The sequence below is a fragment of the Styela clava genome, chromosome 8 (genome assembly GCF_964204865.1).
Source record: "Styela clava chromosome 8, kaStyClav1.hap1.2, whole genome shotgun sequence".
Taxonomy (NCBI): Eukaryota; Metazoa; Chordata; class Ascidiacea; order Stolidobranchia; family Styelidae; genus Styela; species Styela clava.
In genome coordinates, this window is record NC_135257.1 from 6,025,546 (window position 1) to 6,044,839 (window position 19,294).

The 19,294-nt window shown below is 35.6% G+C and overlaps 2 protein-coding genes across 5 annotated transcripts in view; both read right to left on the reverse strand.

The window, feature by feature from the left end:
• Positions 1–353: 353 nt before the first annotated feature.
• LOC120346644 (fatty acid-binding protein, liver-type-like) lies at positions 354–7,723 on the reverse strand. The gene is made up of 4 exons (XM_039416412.2): positions 7,589–7,723; positions 1,972–2,144; positions 1,465–1,563; positions 354–619 (listed from the first exon to the last, which is right to left on the reverse strand). The coding sequence occupies exons 1-4, from the start codon at positions 7,662–7,664 to the stop codon at positions 569–571; spliced, it is 399 nt and encodes a 132-aa protein (XP_039272346.2). The 5' UTR covers positions 7,665–7,723; the 3' UTR covers positions 354–568.
• A 2,805-nt stretch (positions 7,724–10,528) lies between these two features.
• The window catches only part of LOC120346522 (sushi, von Willebrand factor type A, EGF and pentraxin domain-containing protein 1-like), a 40,445-nt gene continuing 31,679 nt past the window's right edge, over positions 10,529–19,294 (reverse strand). Inside the window, exons 45-60 of one of the 4 annotated variants that reach the window (XM_078115048.1) lie at positions 19,133–19,253; positions 18,757–18,878; positions 18,350–18,519; positions 18,064–18,214; positions 17,784–17,863; positions 17,632–17,691; positions 17,444–17,524; positions 17,225–17,284; positions 16,643–16,660; positions 15,766–15,819; positions 14,158–14,229; positions 13,799–13,907; positions 12,680–12,810; positions 12,195–12,267; positions 11,915–11,974; positions 10,529–11,625 (exon numbers count right to left, since the gene is read on the reverse strand). In XM_078115048.1, coding sequence (XP_077971174.1) covers positions 11,471–11,625; positions 11,915–11,974; positions 12,195–12,267; positions 12,680–12,810; positions 13,799–13,907; positions 14,158–14,229; positions 15,766–15,819; positions 16,643–16,660; positions 17,225–17,284; positions 17,444–17,524; positions 17,632–17,691; positions 17,784–17,863; positions 18,064–18,214; positions 18,350–18,519; positions 18,757–18,878; positions 19,133–19,253 — 1,517 coding nt within the window. In that variant the 3' untranslated portion in view covers positions 10,529–11,470. The remainder of the gene's footprint in view (positions 11,626–11,914; positions 11,975–12,194; positions 12,268–12,679; positions 12,811–13,798; positions 13,908–14,157; positions 14,230–15,765; positions 15,820–16,642; positions 16,661–17,224; positions 17,285–17,443; positions 17,525–17,631; positions 17,692–17,783; positions 17,864–18,063; positions 18,215–18,349; positions 18,520–18,756; positions 18,879–19,132; positions 19,254–19,294) is intronic. The other 3 variants (XM_078115051.1, XM_078115049.1, XM_078115050.1) reach the window with 3 other exon arrangements.

The window sequence follows — 19,294 nt, forward strand, 5'->3', positions numbered from 1 at the left end:
CAATATAAGCATTTCAGGTAATTTTCCATTTCATCTATTGGCTTCTGTATACGAAGAAGTTTAATGAACCTTCTCATGCCAAAGAACCTGATTATGCGGAAATGCGATCAATTTAACATATTTTTTCAGTACCCACAATTGCATAATCACTAATTAACGGAGTTCTACTGCACATGTGGCAAAGATGTATTTTAACCTTATTTACGCCCTCTAAATTTTCAGGTCACCAGTAACAATTGAACCGCTTTTTAAGTCTATAAAACACCAAATATTAGTCAATGTCAACCAGTGATTGAAAATCTGTCCATCTCTCCCATTTGGTAGTTTCTCCATTCAACATAACAAACAAATGATCTTGTTGATTTACACGATATATTAAAAACGATTTCGTTAACAATGTTATGATATTCTAAAACAGTTACAACAAAATGGAGATTCGAGATTTTCCAATGACATATAATTTTTATAACTAGTAGTAAAAGCATGCAAAATACAATATATAATTAAGTTTTCAGTTCTAGAGAAATCGTGAAATTGATGACGTCATGAATTCTAATAGAATAATATTTCAACATCTCTTGAACAGTCTCACAAGACAGGTTCCATCTTTTGTAATTTTCTGAAAAATAAGAAAAATAAATAATGAAAATATATGTTAAACATTGAGACGCCCGTTGGAAATATTTGCCAAAATTTAGATGCTTGTCGGTATTATACTGTAAGTATAGGTATTGGTATTACTATCAGGAGAATTCTCATACCTAAATTGTTGTGAAAATCGCAAAGAACATCTATGGCAACGGAAAATTGAGATGAAATTGAACTTCAGATTATTTCATTTATACCAAACGCTGATTTGGATGCCTGACCAGCTGCTACAAACGACCTCAACAGTAACAGAATGTGGATCATCGAAACCCGCAAAAAAAAATGCAGATTGCCCAAAGGCAATTTTATTTTGATTTAGGTTTCATCCAAAATTCAGAGCGAATGATTACGATACACGAACGCACACCAAACATAATGAATCCATAAATTGCATCGAAATTTACACAAAACCATGGATACTAGATTGACTCTCGATAAAGCAGTCTATTTAGTTTCGAGGTTAGTCTGAATATAGTTTACGATCGAAACATGTAAAATCCGGCGAGGCTGTAAAAATGTCCTAAATTGATTACTAATAGAATAGAGTATTTGAAGAAGGCGTGTTAAATTTGAATGAGAATCGATGAATTGAGGTAGGCGGGCGATAATGCCTATCCCATATGATAGAATTGTAGCCACAAAATAACACTGAACGCAAATAAAGGATCACACACGGATGGAATAGCAAATATAGGCTTCGTGTCAGCTTTACATGATGCAATGGCTCATTTTGGCATGTTTGAAATGGAGCTATTTGCATAATTAATTCTTCAAAATTCACAAAGTATAGAGAGAATTTGTGCACATTTTACTTACATCAGTTATGACACCGTCTTTGTCTATAACCATGTGCTCCACGATCCCATCTTCGTATTTTCCCCACATCTCGTTATTTGCGTCAATTGTCACGACACCCTGAATGCATGATTTCATTTTACCACAATTTCAATTCTGCCCACTTTACATTTTTAAGAAAGAAAAGTTTGATTACTTCAAATACCGAAAATAGTCGCAGTTGTTTCTCGGAAAATATTTCAATTATTACTCGAATAGGCACAGACTCATGAAAATTAGGCATATTTGTGACTTTTCAATCTATGCGTACAAAGACACTAAAGAACATAGCAATTTATGCTTTGTAATATGGAGGCGTATTCATCCCGTCGGTATTTTATTAATTGTATGAGAGTTTGTGATCAGTAGCACAGAGAAACACTCAGATACACAATTATCTTTTTACCAAAATTCGTGTTTCTGAGTGTCTGGTTGCGTCACTGCCTTCTCTATGGGAATTTTTTTCGTATATAAACATTTTATACTAACCTTCAACACCATTCCATCCAAAGTTTGCACGGTGGATTCTTTGTCCAGAGTGACTTTCATGATGTTTTCCTTGCCCCCACTGGTCTGCTTCATCGTGTAATCATCTCCAGCGCTTGTGATCTCATTCGTCAGTTCCATCGCTTTGATGGCCTTAATTTGTGCTGCCGGGACTCCTGTGAAAAGTTATAAAACTGATACCAGTCATACTGATAAAGCTCTCAAGTATATTAGATATATTTCCGAAAATATTTATCAAAATTCCGACGAAAATAAAAGTCAAATATATTTAAATATAGCACGTTCCACCATAGTTGACAAAGACAATGACAAAGCGTTGGATAGTTCCTAAACCCGAAAAAGAGTAGCAATAAGTTAAAGTAGCTTACACATTATTACGGCCACAGATCTTTTCTTCTTCTATGTAGTTGCATGGATCCACATTACTCTAATAACATCAACGCTAGCAAATGACTTACAGCTCGAGTTAGAGTCTGTGGACACAAGCTGAGAATGGACACGCCCAACAGCAACCAATTAACAACTGAGCGATACGTTCTCTCTCGTTACAATTTATGTTAGAGTTGGTTAATAATCTACCTACAAAAGAGTTATTCTTTGTTACACACGGATCCCGATATTCAAAAATGTCGCGTCCGCGAATTTTTATTTATTGACGACATGCATGCATGCACCAAAGCACTGCGTTTTGTCGTTGCCATGTCTCTACGTTCGATTAAAGCGTTGTGCGCTGTCTCGTCGAGGGTTTCGCAATGTGCTGTTTGTGTAGCGTGATCGGAGGAATATTTGACAATCATTAAGCTGCGGAGCTGACCGTTTGTTTGACTGCGAGACAACGGTACCATCTCGCGTGCTCTTTGTAAAATAACAAATTCACCATCTCGGAGAACGCTTCGATAAGATTTATTTACTTGGCAAACATTGAAAATTTATATGTTTGCAGATGCAAACTGACGAGACCTCATTGCAAACTTATTATCAGTACCGGTATTTCAGTAACTGGCACACGGTTGCTATCTAATTAGGACATTTAATCGGAGGCACGATGATCCTGCAACCGTTTCTTTACGTAATGCATATTTAGCGATCTTGCGAAATATAAGCTGATGTGCCAGAAATCTTATCATTATGTATTTGTACTTTATCACCACATAAACGACAGTGTCAGGCTTCTGGTGTCACATAATGCAAGGTATGAAAGTCTTTGTCTGGCCAACAAGTGTGATGCGGTATTTTTAATAAATATCTGTTTTGATGTCAAAAGTGTCATGCCATGCAACTCGTATAAAATAATGTACAGTAATAATGTAATGTAGAATAATGAATGATGTACCATAATAGAACTATGTAGCATTCTATAGCGTATTCTCTTGACAAGACCCCAGAACCCGATCTCATTAGCTGAATATTTTTTTTGTTGTAAATTATTCTATCAATTAACACATTTTAAGCAAGTTCTGTAGGGAATAATCAAAATGCATTAATAACAGTGCAGTGGATATTGAGCCGGTCCTTCACCTCAATAAATTTCTCCTATACTCTATCATTGTTAAATATTTGATATATATTTTGAGAGAATTTTCGAGAATTGACACTTGCAAACTAATTTACATCTTCTGCAATAAAATGTACTGACAGCAAATTTTACTGGACTAGCGTTTTCCAGCTATTTCCAGTACCGGTAGTTTCATATTTCTGCAATTAGACTTCAACTTGAAACAAAATGCCGTTATAAGTTATTTGTTTTATACTCACATTTTGGAAACATAACCGAAAACTGGTAAATAACACTCAAAACGACGAAAATTAGTCAACGAGTAGAAACACGTCAGTAGATCACAACTGTCTGAGCAGAAAGATATGTGAGCGCTGTTAAAATATATTATTGTTTCTTCACCTATTACATGTACTTAATCATTATCTACCGTTACGGAAGTAAGCAAGAAAGTTAGTAGTCGAGGAAAAATCCATGGCAATGGTCTTGACCCCGATATGTCACTGGAGACAACATTTTCTGTATTAATATGCGATAGTAAGTTGCACTATATAGAAGAATTCTCTAATTTGGCAATGGCTTATGTCAATAACGAACATGCCGGTTTTAGAAAAGCACCTCCTAAAAAACCAAACTTAGATCCTCGCACGCTCGTCTCTTTCACTGAACACTATATATGTTCAGATCGCAGTACTAATTAGGCATATTACAGCATAAAGATGATGTCACACAAAATCAACCTAGAAACGTGTCAGCTTTATCATCATCTTTGCCAATTACTCCATCACAATACTTCTTTTCTTCCATATTTATGAATGGCGATAACAGAAGACTGCAATCATAATTAAATATACCTGTACATTCAAGCAAAATATGGAGATGAAGACCTGACTTCATATAGCAAAACTATTTTCTATATTCGAAGGTAAGACTTCATAACGAGGTCAATCCGGGAGCACCGACCATGTTTTTTTAAGATTCTTTTTCATGCCTCTCAACGCCAATTGACTTTATCATTTCTCTAAGCTGAGTCTTTTTGCTTCAAATGATTTGTATCACGATTATTCTAGTCAAGAAAAACAAAACGTCCAGTACTTGCAGTCCAGTACGAAATGTTTTAAATTGGAAGGTATAAACTGAAACTGGATTATTATTTGCATATTCACATATTTTGCACCGGGTGTTCCAAACCGTATCTAAATGCTTCTTCGCTGAACAACGAAGCTATGCCCATATTGCTTTGTGATGAGAATGGAATTCATTTTTCATTAACGTTAGTGGCATCAGTGATGAGTTAACAACAGACTTCCTAATTTCGCTTTTATGAAACCAAAATTGGAAATATAAACAGTTCAATGAAAGCTGATATAGAGCTGCTAGAGGATAGAGTACACTCGAGTCACACTCGACCCCAAACTCCAAATCGCTTGGACGCCCGAGGGGGGAAGGTTGGGACACTTTTTTTTCTTTTGCATATTTTGAGCCGTTAATTCTGCATATTCACGTGGGACGGTTCCATTACATTTGAACCCACGTACATTTGAACCCATGACAATTGCACCCGTATGCTATTGCACCTATGGATTTTTTTTGTTTCACGGATAGTTAAACCCATACTAACCCTAACCCACGGGTTTTAGCACCCGCATATAGATTGAACCCGTGGATATACGGATGGGTTCAAATGTACATGGGTTCAAATGTACGGTCACCACGTGGGACTAATGCATAGAGCGGTAAATCTAGTTTTTATTCAGCGACTAAGAAATTTCCTTGCGACACACATCTTACTACCAAAATGCTTTGAAAAACGTCTGTCAAGTGTCCCACTGTACCCCACTTGTGGGGCACATTCGGACAGACCCTGGGGCACAATGGGTCATTCTGTCAAAATTCAACGAAGTAACCCGAAGTAAGCAATTAATCAGCATAATCGTCTGAAGAACAAGGAGACTTCAAATTTGAAGATTTAATATTTTTAAAATCAATGTTCAACTGAAATAGTTCAGATATTTGACAAAAAAATTCGCAAGCAAATTTGATTATTTCCTTCCTCGAATCTAAATCTGGAAATATTGTTGATTCTCGAATATATCCCATATTGGGCCATGGGTCCAAAGAAACTCAAATATAACGCATTTCTAGGTTTCTAAGCATTTATTGTATCAAATACTGTCGAATTGTGCCCTGTAGGGCATGTAACACTGAACCCCGGTCCTTGTTCTCCATAGGAAACAAATAATTTCAGACCATCCCACGGCGAAATTCGGAAGGCATATCCACTCGCCAACTTTATGAATATTTTACAGTGAATTAAAGCTGAGAAATATCAGACGGTGGCTTGTCACGATGAAAAGGCTAAAGTAGAAATAAGAAAAAACTGGAACGGTGAAATTTTAGTTTCAACCTCCCAAAACCAATTTCACCTCATAGCTTGCGGCGCTCTACCCGTCCGTTGTCTGTTCGCGGGTACGTTGTAACTCACCGAAGGGCGGATTGAAACATCAAACCGCGGACCGGATTTCGGATATAGTATCAGTGTGAGAGCTGATTTTTCACTGTGCCCCATGTCTCAACGTGCCCCACCTTCCCCTATATGGACAATACTTTCGTCTCCATTCAAGATTTCGAATTTGACTTTAATTTACAATTCCGATAAAGCCAAATTTCGATAACAAAAAATTTGGCATATGTAAGCTGTCCTTAATTCTCTGTTCAGAGCGTTTGGTAGACTTACCTACCAAGCTGTACACCGTTACCCCAGTCCTGATAGAACCGCTATTATCAGCAGTAATATATATGTTTTTGAAAGCACATCCATTTCTGCCATGAAAAAATGGGCGCTCCAGAAGTATGTGTACCATTATGGAGGTAAATAATTTTGTTCACTTATGTTATACCAAATTGTGTAAAGGAACTGAAACCTTTGAGCGAGGGGAAATTTACTTGGCTAACACAGACCTAACTCGCAATAGAATTAAATTGAGGAAAATCGAAATGCACTGTTACATCTGTCAATCACCAAAATCAAATCACGCATTAACAAAATGAGATCGCATTTTTTGAGCTCAGCACAACATGAATTAATTCTACGTTGGCTCCGACTTCACAATATCACCACTGAGCATAATTTTTTATTGCGACGCGGGAGATCGTGGTATAACCAACTGAGGTCGTAAGTGCTCGGACCACCGTGAGAGTTTCTTATCTTCCTGGGCCAGTCATGCACATGAAACATTCAAACTGCTTGACGATGAAAGATTTCGTTTTCTTTCAAAAATGAGTATTTCAATTATTATAACTCTAACCCTCAACTATCAAAAATATATATCCGGATCTAGTGTTGAATGTGCGATAAAATTTAAATACGCGAGATGGCGGTATAGCGCTAAGAGTCGTCATTTAAAATTCGGGTATGGTGCTTAAGTTTGGAATAGACGCGTGTAAATGGGATTGTAATGATCTGGCAATGATAGATACTTGTTTAGTATTGATATCGATGAAAATGTCATGAAACTGGGTTACTCTCTCTATGAATTATGCACTCATTTTATTTCACAATAAGTACTTGCGTTCTGTGACCCACCCCACTTCCTCGCGCAAACCTGATTTAAGCCCTCAATTCCATTTTCGAGGTATAAATATCTTTTCTTTTGTAAGAGTGGTTGTGAGCGTGAGCGTAGTCCAGCAAATTAAATTTTTGAACTCGATACAAGTCATATATAAGTTAGTGCATTAATACATAAGAATGAAAATTCGTAGTTCAACCAAAACTTTGGAGTCCCCAAATACGAGTTATCAGGAGTCACCAAGTTACTGAAAATACTAACTAGATATTTTGTCTTATATTCAATACGCCATTGTAGTCATTTTCCTTGTACAAGACTACCAGAGTGGTTGGGTTTTCATATATGACCAGTTTAGCAAAAACTACAAGAAGCCACAAGCTGTTGAGAACCCTTATTTGTGGAATGAATTGAACTGGAAGTGGAGCGTTTACGAAATAATACGAATATTGATTTGAAAAATATAGCTTTGTAAAGGTAGTAACAAGCTAGCAGAATTTGAAAGCCAGTCTATTTAGCTAAGCAGATAATTTCTTACCTAGTTTTCCGAGAAACTCCTCCACGTTTCTTTGTTCGGTCATTTTGAATTTTCCATTCCAGGCACTTCGATCCATAGCTTTTTAATGGTTTTTAGTACAGCTGAATAAAGCTAAACGTTAAATATTTTGTAATGCAGCTAACAAAAAAAGTTCAACTGATTTATTCGAAGATAATTCACGTGAAATATCAGTAATTCATCCCAACCACAAGATCTACAAATCACTAACTTGTTATAATTATATGTATCATAATTCTAGGATTTGCGCCGCTTAATATTTGGTATCACTGGCTTGGAATATCCCTGTTCACTCCTAAAGCATATCGCCGGATGAGCACAGAACAGGCCTCAGTCACAAATTAGAGAATATCTTTATATTCAACATCTTTTGGCACTTCAGCTTTGATTGGTTTCTGTTTTTTAACCACATACAGAGCTTCGTCATTTTGTTTCTAACGATAATCAAATTTGTTGGATTGGCCCGCTGTCATTCAATGCTACTTAAGCGTTGCATTGGACAACGGAACGTAAGTTTCGAATATTTTATTTTCGAATGAAATTTTGGTTTAGAATGTTCTGATTCGAATCTAGTTCTGTTTAGTATAACACCCTGATTTCATTGAATTAAATATTTGGAAACTGAAGACTGAATTTAACGCATCAAACGACTGCATTTAATGTCTATACTATTCTTGCTGAGACAAATTTAAAGCACATATCCCTTTTTGCAAACAATAGCTGGTGCATTGCTACAATTTTCTATTTTACAGCTGGCCTTTAGAATCCTCATACATTTGTCTTTTCTGATATACGTCAGTTCCTGATGTTGTTCAGTATCAAATAATTGCTTTGATTCCAAAAGCAAAAATGATGGACTTAAATCCTGTGTTTTTGAAAACATTAATTGTTGATCTAAAAATTAGCTTGTTTTTTAGATCGATTTATTTTTCTCATCGCTGTAATTTCGAATCGTGAGATATTAGCAACTGTATCGACAAAAAATAAGCACTTTTTAAAACATACATTTACTGGTCAACCTGTCTAGGATCTACTATTCTACTCATATTTGATATCGAACTTTCTCTAAACAAGAATCTTGTTTTCTTTAATCTGTGCTAACAAGTAGTCAGGGCTATAACAATTACTTTTCCTCTTGTTCATTGAAACTACCGTATTTGAATCAAAACTTGGGCATAAAGCGGGTCTGTCACCATTCTGACATTAAATATATGGTGTCAGAAAGGCCTAAATCCATCATATCAGATTTAGGCATATTTTGTGTTCAACAACTATAAAATATCTCATTCCTAAGCCAAGCTAAAATTCTTAATATTGGAAAATTGACAAATGCAAGACTACCTTGTAGAGCATTGTTCAAAACTCCAAAAATATTCAAATAAAAAGTAAAATGTAATAAATCGTAACTTAGGCCCTTCCGTTCTCACCCGGCGATGCATAGTTATTTCATATTATTAGCTGTAGCACCAGCTGTAAATGGGTATTCGGACTGAACTATATGACTCTGTGTTCTACTCATAAGTCGCAGACAGCTTGCAAAATTTTGAACAAAGACAAATCTTTACAAGCTTGCATGCTGGCACATAGTCATAAAAGCACCAGGAATATTCTTTATGTCTATATTTAATTTATGTGTTTGCCATTTCATTTATGATCATTCTGTGTTTGTGGCATTATAATGAGCAAACATATAGTTTGGTATTGAAATTACGACATTTAACATTGATGACTTTTATTTTCATTGGCTTAATCATTTATCTTTAGGCTCACATGATCGTCGTAAATCTTTCACAATTAATTTACAATCTAATTAAACTTTGATGAAGAATTTTGAAATCAGTTTTGTTTTGTATCCCAAGTTTAGCCTGTCGGTCATGTCCCATGGATACCCCACGTTTAGACGAACGACTTGGCCGCCCGGGGTTATATCTGTCTGCGCGGGCAATTTCTTTTCTGTTGGTAGATACCCAGTCACACCCTCTTGATATCCAATCGGTGAGTATGAGCTTGCGTGTAAAGAATACTCATTTTCCTTCCGCCGCTGATGTTGCCTTGCCCGATGTATTTTATTGCATGTCAGTAAGTTTTAATAATTTAAGTCCATGTATGGAAAACAAGGTGTGACTACATATGACATCGATACTTGTTAAACATTGTTACGTAATAATTGTAAAAGTTGTTTCATTAGTGGAGAATATTTACGATGATTCCAGTGAATTTAAAATATCATTTAAAAACAAAGGAAAATTTTATGAGACACAGCTGTCATGGATGCAAAAAATGTTGTGATAGACAACAACTTGTTTTGATAGTATCCGAACCTTCTTCCTTTGGCCTATAACTTATGTAATTAATTGCAGCTCGTGAAAGAAAAAAGTCATGCAGTTTATACCCGAGATATTTTTCTTCGAAACACGCATTCTGGCCTCAAGGTTCTCAATTTCCCTACTATGTATCGAAAACAATAATGATTTTTGGGGGAATTCTGGAAATTCAAGTGATTAGTTTATGACCTTGCATAAATAAATCCACTTCATTGCTACAAAAGTCCGTTGAACCGGTCTGAATACTAACGATTTACAGATAATTTTCATTTTGTGTGTTGTATTTTAATTGGTCACCATATTTGCATCGAACTTAAAGTTTGACCTAAAATTCCTTTTCCTTATAAAAAGTAAAAATAAGGGACCAGGAAGATAAAACAGTATTTTGTTTAAAAAAATATGGGAACAAATCAAGTTTTGCATCGTAATATGTTTGTATAATCTCGTCGCCATCCACGTTTTCTGATCTATTACTGGTTTAGCATAGCCAAGGACCGAGAGTAGGTTTTCATCACAAAGTCTCAACTTGAACAGCCGAAGCGTGACCCCTAGAACTAGTCCCTCGCACCGACAACTAACAAACGAATCGTACCCAGCAACACTGAAACATTGAAATTATTACTTGTATTTAACAAAAGTGTAAAAAAAAAATCAAAAAATGAGCACACAGATATTTGGCAACTCCGTTATTTAGTTCAAGGTTATGAAAAGCAAGAGTGATTGTCTGGCAATATAGTTTGGCAGCCTGGAGTTGACATAAAAACATCTTAATATTAACTACAATAGCAATCACTGTTCGAAACTATACGCATCTGAGAAATTCTCTCCATTTCTATGTTGATGTAGAAAATAATTTAAAACGCTGTGAATAATTTCGATTTTAACAGATTGTTATTATCATTTGACACATTGTAGTGACGGGAGAACAAACAATTAAAATTGAAGTATCAGTGTTCACTTTTCCTAGAAACTCATTTCGCTTCAGTTTCAAACGTATTATTTAAATAATACTGAAATTGAATGATATAATTATTTGAGCGTTCACCACGAACAAGACTCTAGACAGCATCATGCCAGATGAACAAAGCTATCGGAGTTAAACTCTGTAGGGACTGAAAATAGCATGACCAAATGGCTATGGCCTTCTCGCTCTGGAGCTGTAGATTATGTAGTGTGCTTTTGCTTGTAAGGCTTAAAAGTGTATACGTAAACATAAAGCAGTCAAAGCGTACAAAATAGTAATACTGATAAACGAAAGCTGATAACAAAATTTCCTAGCAGAGATTTCCCAAATTACGAAGAGATATTTATGTTTGTTTCAACGGAATTCCTGATTTGACACTCTCAAAACACGCAGTATAATTACTGACGTTTTACAGTAAATCAAAACATATTTGCAGAGAATCCTAGAATGTTTTTTACATCTTGTTCTTCGCATCTTCTTCTGTTACAAACAGTTACGAGGCCGTAACATTCTTGGTCGCAATGCAAAAGTTGGAAATAGGTTGGCTTGTGCTTTTATAAACGAATCAGGATTGTTTCAATGTCGGTTAATGTCGAGTTTCTCAGTTGGTGTTCTAGGTTTTTTCTTCTTTTCCGATCTTAATCCCGGTTGTCCCCTCGGCCCGCGAGGTCCTCTTTTCCCAGTTTTACCTGGCTTACCACGTCCCGGCTTTCCCGGTATGCCTGGTGGACCTACAGATAGAATGAATATTCTAAGAATAGACGGTTTAGAGACTTTACAACCTATCTGAGATGTTTCAGTCAATTCATGAGATAACTACCGATTGAGAATTTTTAATAAAAACATGTTGCAAAATTCGACAAAATATTGCAAATATTCCGCAATTCAAATTTTTCTAACAACAGGAAGAAACAAAAGTATAACTGAGATATTGACTCCAAAATAAACAGAGCCAAGTTCAGCATAAATAGCTATTTCATCCTTTGCTTTTTATTCACGAAATGTTTTGAGTTTACTTACCAATTGGCCCCGTTACACCGATTCCTGGTGTTCCTCTTGGTCCTCTATCACCTAGGTCACCTATAGACAAAGCAGCACATGTCAATAAAAATGATGAAAAAAAAACACAAATATGAAACAATTGAATATTTGAACCAACTATTTCATTTGTATATATATAGGTAAGAAATCTAACTACGGCTTACAATAGACAGAACTCGATTTAGACATTTCTTTAATGCATTCATATCTATTCATATTCAGTTCATTGATACTATGTAATAAAATTTTGATTTCAAACCTTTGGATCCTTTGCTTCCTGGTAATCCTTGTGGTCCCTGAGCTCCGCGAGGTCCAATTTGCCCTTCGAATCCCTACATGAAAATATTTTAGGAAATCAAATTTTTTATGCATTGCCGGGTTCATGAATAAAATTTGAACAAGTGTCGCAATTAGATCAATTGACAATAAATTCGACAGCGATATACCGGATGATATGAGATTTGTAATAATCAAATTCAATATCAATACCATTAAACAACTTGTAGTTTCAATTATATGATGAAATTTCAAAATGTGACCCATGCTCTTGCTAATGATACGAAATGTTAACAATTACACAATTGTAGATATTGACTTCAATAAATAGTATAAGCACCAGTTTATTTATTTCGAAAGAATTTTTTACTTTGAAGTCTGCTTTTACTTTGAGGTGTCGCATATCAGCATCGTAAGACGAAGATAGCCACATCGTCTTTGCTCTAGAATCAAAGTGGGGAATGTTACCTGAGGTCCCGGAGGGCCGGGTGGACCAGGAGGTCCAATTTGTACTTCTGGTGTGTGTGAACTCCTGTATGCCGCTCTTGTTGCAAACCTCCGATCTCTGTCAAGATCCACCAAAGCTCTTCTCATTTGCTCTAAATAATGAGATTGATCAGGTCACCACATATATGTTTTCTAAAAGTCAGTCATATTTTCTATTTTCGGCAGAATCGGCAAATTAGTGTAATTTTCAGGCTTACGTGGGAAAAGTCCCACGGGATGGGACAGCACACATTTGTATTACCCATGGGACACGAAAACCGTATGATTTTCCGGGAAGTGATGGTAAAACATTTCGTTATAGACTTCCTGTCCCTATATTTGAGCATAGCTCTCTTGTCAGGTAAAAAGAGCAAAATATATTCAGCATTAACGATATACTTGGTGAAGGGGCTGATGGACACATGTATAATAGTTATGAATATAGAGTTAACAAAGTCCGTAAATTTTGTTGTTTTGCATGGATCTTCGTACTTGTAGTCCTATTCAGTAGACGCTAAACCTAAATTTAACATTTTTTTTTGGATTGTATTTCAATGGGAATCCCGTGGGATGGGATGGGACAGGCATAATTGCTATGGGATGGGATGGGGATGGGAAAGAAAAATATGTCCCATGAACAGGCCTGGTAATTTTGTGTCAAATTTAAATTTGTCGAGTATGTGCTACGGGTATATTTCATATTAATTTATCCCTCGACAGATAAAATCTATAGCAGCCGGGTATAGAACTATGGTTTATCAAACAATCAAGCCAAACATCAATTCCCTCAAAATGTCATCAATGACAAATCAGTTTCAAATAAATTACAATATTGTTATTTGCGACAAACCCTAACCATGTCAATTGTTCAAATACCTACTGACTTTTTAGTATTATTAAAAAATCCTAATAACGCCAATGAGTACCCACATATTTGATCTGTTCAAACAGAAGTACCATAAAAACATCTTGATTGATAATCACACATTCCTATTCGATTGGCCAACTCGTCATCAATATAACAATACTATCCCTGCAGCAATATACGAAATTGCTGATTACTACTTGGTTGATTACCTAATTGCCAATAATTAAACTTACCTTGCGTAATTTGTATTGACTGTTGTTTTGCTCTCAATAATAATTCGGCCTTGTCTTCAGGTGTTATCGTCTGTGATACAGCGGTATTTCCTTTTTCGCCGCGTGGTCCCTAGAAAATAGTTGTATTGTTGAACAAGGGAGTGAAAGAGTTACAGTACGATGGTTTCATGGATGCGAGGTTGCACTGGTTTGGAATTAAAATTTATGTTTCATAAGTAGGATGCCGTAAATTAGCGCCGAATTGGTAGATTAAAACATATTAGTAATAATAAAAGAAAACAAGCTAGAAATGTCATAAACCTCGAATAATAACGTTTTCGAGCAAAAATAAATATATTCTCCTCTAACAAAATACTTACTGGAGGTCCTGCTGATCCGTCGTGTCCATCCCGCCCCGGAGGTCCTTGAGGTCCAGGCAGACCTGGCATACCCTGTACACACGAGAAAAATAATTTTTAGTACAGAGAAATGTTGACGACTCATTTTAGATCAATTGTGCTTCAAGTTGCCATAGAGCGATTTACCTGCTTCATTCTTGATCTACTGATGAAAAGTAGACGAAAATGCTGATGAAAACTAGGTTAATGCGACCATTATTAGTAATGCTCTAATGATAGCCGCATGTAACACAAACGCTTTGGTTTCGCAAATATCTATTTCCAAAGCGTTTTTCTAAAATAATATGCACTCACAAACCACAAAAGCACCTTTTATTAGCAAAACAAAACAACCGCAAATGCACACCAACCAGCTAATAGCTATTAATGCAACAATAAAAAACAAGTATAAGCAACACTCGGCAGACTTTGTAAAATACATTCAATTAGGACATATATGGTGTTCGGGTTTTAATACTAAATAGATTACAAATTATAAACCTGAATGCACAAATATCACATATAGATTTTTTTTTGATACAGCTAAAAATAAATCATAAAATTTCCATGTTTTATGTATATACTGCTTTCATGTAAGCTTTCAAAGCTATTGTTAAAACTTCATGTAACAGATAGGCTCTACGCATCGGTTTCCAAACTATGGGTTGCGACCCACTGGTGGGTTGCAAAAGGAATCTTAGTGGGTCGTGAAAAAAAAAGTAGAAAGCTTTGATTAATTATACTGGTTTTTAGAATCGGTGGCGACTTGGCTACATAAATCTTTAAAAAAAAACTAAATTGAACTTAAATTCTAATCTGTGAAAGTTTCCTTTTTACGAAATTCTCAAGGGAACAAAAATTTGCTACACAAAGAATTACCATGTGGCTTTTCTTACGCAAAGCAGTTTTTTACCATGTACGGCACTTCTTACCGTGTTTCACTAAAATTAAGACAGGATTTAGATTTATTTTCTTTTAAAGAATAACAACACTATGTTTTTTTTTTGGAAGAGGTTTTTTGTGTTCATACATTAAAAATGAAATTACATTGTAGAAAAGCACGAGATTTTTTAATAAACATTATATAAAAACCGACATCCATTGTTTTTATTTGCATTTCCTATAAAAAAAATCAAGTGACAAATATCCTAATTGTGATATCACACAATCTTGAATAGTGGTGCGATCTCCACCTTACCTCAGGTTATTGAACCTTTTTTCTCTCACACATTTTAAATTTATTTTAAAGGTAGGGTTTAATAAGAATCCTTTTTAAAATTCAAATTAGGTCTCATTTTCGAGGAAACACGGTAGTTTTGCGATGATTAAACATCGCAACATCTGTGTTCTGTGTTATGTCATAAAAATTAAATGGGTCGCCATAAGCTGTGGTAATAAATAGTGGGTCCCAACTCTAGAAAGTTTGGAAACCACTGCTCTACAGTATCAAGTTATTTTTAGTATTTTCTAGTTCGGGCATAGTATCAGGCATAAGGCCAGTATATCAATCAACATTTTTGGTATTTACTAAATCACGCATGGTATCAGACATAAGACCTTCTCCGAACATAATTTATATCATAGTATTACCGATCTGCCAGGTTGTCCGGCTCTTCCTGCCGTCCCTTTGTTGCCTGGTAATCCCTGGAATAATTTTGTATTCTAAGCTACAGTACCGTGTTTGAAGTATTTCAGAAAAGTGAAAGCAAGAATCAATTAAAAATTCTGAATGATATTTTGTATTTTACCATGTAATGTGTTAGGTTTATTTATCAGAAGTATGTTGTGACTTGTTAGCTGTTAAACGTTGATAAAGAAACGAGAAAGGAGACTGTCAGAGTGAATAATATTTCATTTTAAGCGGTAGCCAGAAGAGTGAATCTGCGTCAATAAAACCGTCCAATAACTTGCGTTAACGAATTGATAATTTGCTTTTATTCGCTTCCCAATTAAAGGGGATATCAAATATATCTTGCCAATCACACTCACGCACGTAAAAGCGTTTTAGCCATATGCGATAGACGTGTGCATGAACCGCCAGCGGAGTTATAATGTGAGTAAAGAAAAAGGAAATAGAGAGGCCGTTGAAAGAAACACAATGAAGAAAAAACGAGAGATACATTGCAGGAAAGAAAAAAGGAAGAAGAAGAATAAGGAAATGGATGCAAAATTAAAAATATTATGTTGTACGATTTGATTCGATATTTCGTACATTATGGATCTTTGATCTTTGACTTTTATTCTTAATTATATTAAAAATGCAAATCAATCGCGTCAATAGCAAAATTACTAATTAGACTTAAAGTGATTCCATCTGGTATGTCAACTGGCTGCGTGATGATGGTTTTTAAAACAAGTTTAGTTTGCTTCCATATCTATACACGTTAGTTAGTCGTATTAGTTGCATTAGTGAGTAGCACATACATATATGGCGGTGCCTGTTAATAGACAAGAAGATGCTACTCACATCCACACCCGGTACACCCTGTTATGATTCATTACATTTTAGTGAACAAAATTTCTACATGATATTTTTGCGAAACACACAAAAATTGCAAAGACACTGAAATTGGAACAAGCAGTTAAATCTGCATTCTAAACAAAAACACATATGTTATAGACAACTATAAGTTACTATGATGAAAAAAGGCTACATGCAATATAGAGCCACAAATCGAAAGCACGCACAAAAAATTAACCAATAAGTTAATTATTTCACACAAGAAAACATGTTTATGCGACCACAAGAAATATTTAAGTTATCATATTTTTTGTTGGTCTACGAGGCAGTTACCAAGCTCAAATTCGAAATATGGGAATGTGGTAAAGCTTCTATAATATCACAAAATTATTATATTCGAAAGAGATGGAGACAACAATGACGAATACGACAAACACTAATAAAGAATAAACTCAAATTAATTTGATCAAATTCACAGCATTTTGGAAAGCAGGCTTTTCACTATGTTAAAAACAGTCACAAAGGTTACTACTAGACTAGAGACTAATTGTTACGAATACAATGATTGAGACATGCGACATAACTTACCGGGAGTCCTGGTTCGCCACGTAACGGGAAGAAAACCTTCGATCTGTCACCATTCGTTAACTAAAAGGTAAGATAATTAGCGTTAATAGCAAAATTTCACAGAAATCAAGCTGTTTAGGGAATAGTATATTTTTCGAGTGAAAATTGTTTTCGAACACTGTGATCCAAACATTACTCCCGCGCGAGATCAAGTGTTCAATATGTTTGAAGTATACTTACTGGTCTAAGTCCCTCAGGAAGCTCCAAATCGAATACAGATCCATCTGCGCTTCTGGCTTGAATTATTTCATCTTCATAATTCTAGAACATTAATATAGATAATAAAAAAAGTTAAAAACTAACAATATATCTTGACATTTCGTTAAATTTATCAATGGATTGAAATATTTAACAACATTATAAATTACCACATGGACGATGCTGAATGGCGCTCCGGTGTCACCTTTGATTGAAATCCCAGGAGTTCCCTGTTTAAAACAAAGAAAATGTTTTTTAAGTAAAAAGTTGAATGATTTTCGAACATTTGTAACTTTGGGAAAACACTTTTCCGCGCTCTTACCTGCTTTCCAGGCAATCCAGGTTCACCAGGTGGTCCTGGAGGTCCGGCAGGGCAGTCGCAGATTCCTCCGTGCCTTGGTTCTGTTGAAATAATCAGTTAGTTAAAAGGATATGTATTGAGTTCTCAAATATTATATTCTTGTTTATAAAATCAAGACAACTACCCACAAATTCGTAGTTGAAAAAACAGGTCTATGATTCAGAAAGTGCGCTGTCGAATAATTATCCCTTTCATGAAAAGAATTCACTTCATTTCAGTTCTAATGAATTTCTTAACTTACGTTCTCCCTCGCATAATTTTGCTGCAAGCAACGTTTGAATTTGTTTGATAGAATCGTAGTTTTTAACATGATACACGGTTGAATCATGAGGTGGTGATGCCATTAATTTTAACTCGTTGACATCTGCGTCTCCAACACCGACTGCAACAACCTGGTGAAAATGAGGATTACGGGTTAACTCTAGTTATAATATCGTACAGGGTCGCGTTAAACAGGCAATTGTTGAAATGCTGTACTTATAGGGACTTCATGGCTTGAAATATCGAGAGAAGTCATGTCAACTTACCCTTATTCCGGCATTCCTCATTTCCCGAGCAGGATTGCCAACATCGTCTTGACTTCTTCCATCAGTCAGTATCAAAGCTGTTTTACTGATGAATGGTCGAGCACCAGACGACAGAGACAATGCTTTGTACAATGAAAACGATATCGCACGACCGGTATTCGTATTTCCACCTGTGAGTCAAACGAGTGGGATTAAAATCTTCCAACTCAATTTCTACATTGCATGATATCTTTCCAAAACGATGAACGATAAAATACGATATACGATCTGTATAAGCAGCAACACTAACGATGAATTCTACCTAAAATTTCCGTTGGCATTTCTTACCCAATCTACCTTTACTAGCGCTTACAACACGAAAATCATATGTACCATTTAAGACGTATATGTATGTTATGTCAATTTACCTTTGTAAGGCATGGCGTCGATAGCTGACATCACTTCGTTGACGGTTAGATGGTCAGTGAGTAAGAATTCTGCGCGGGCATCATCGGAGTATTGTACAATAGCAAATCGAGTATTGTCCCACCTGTAAATGGTAAAGATATAGTTACAAATATTGACAGTGAAACGTATAATAAAAGAAAACGAGGTACGTTATTTTGCCACTATCTTATGTTATAACATGTTTTGATACCAAGATGAGATGCCTTAGCCATCGATTTTTCCTGACAACGATGTTGCTGTCGTAAGCTACATATATCTGAAACCCTAGCCAGCTAGTCCACCATTCAATGAGAATGCACAATTTCACTAGTCAATAATTTCAGTAATTTGTATTACCCGACTTGGAAAGGTTGAACCAAAGCTTTCAAGAAATCTTTTGTTTTTCTGAAGTTTTCAGTTCCAACTGACCAACTGCCGTCTACTATAAACATGATGTCGCTCACTGCTGTCTTGCATGCTGGAAAATAATAATAACATATATTATCGTTTTGTTATATT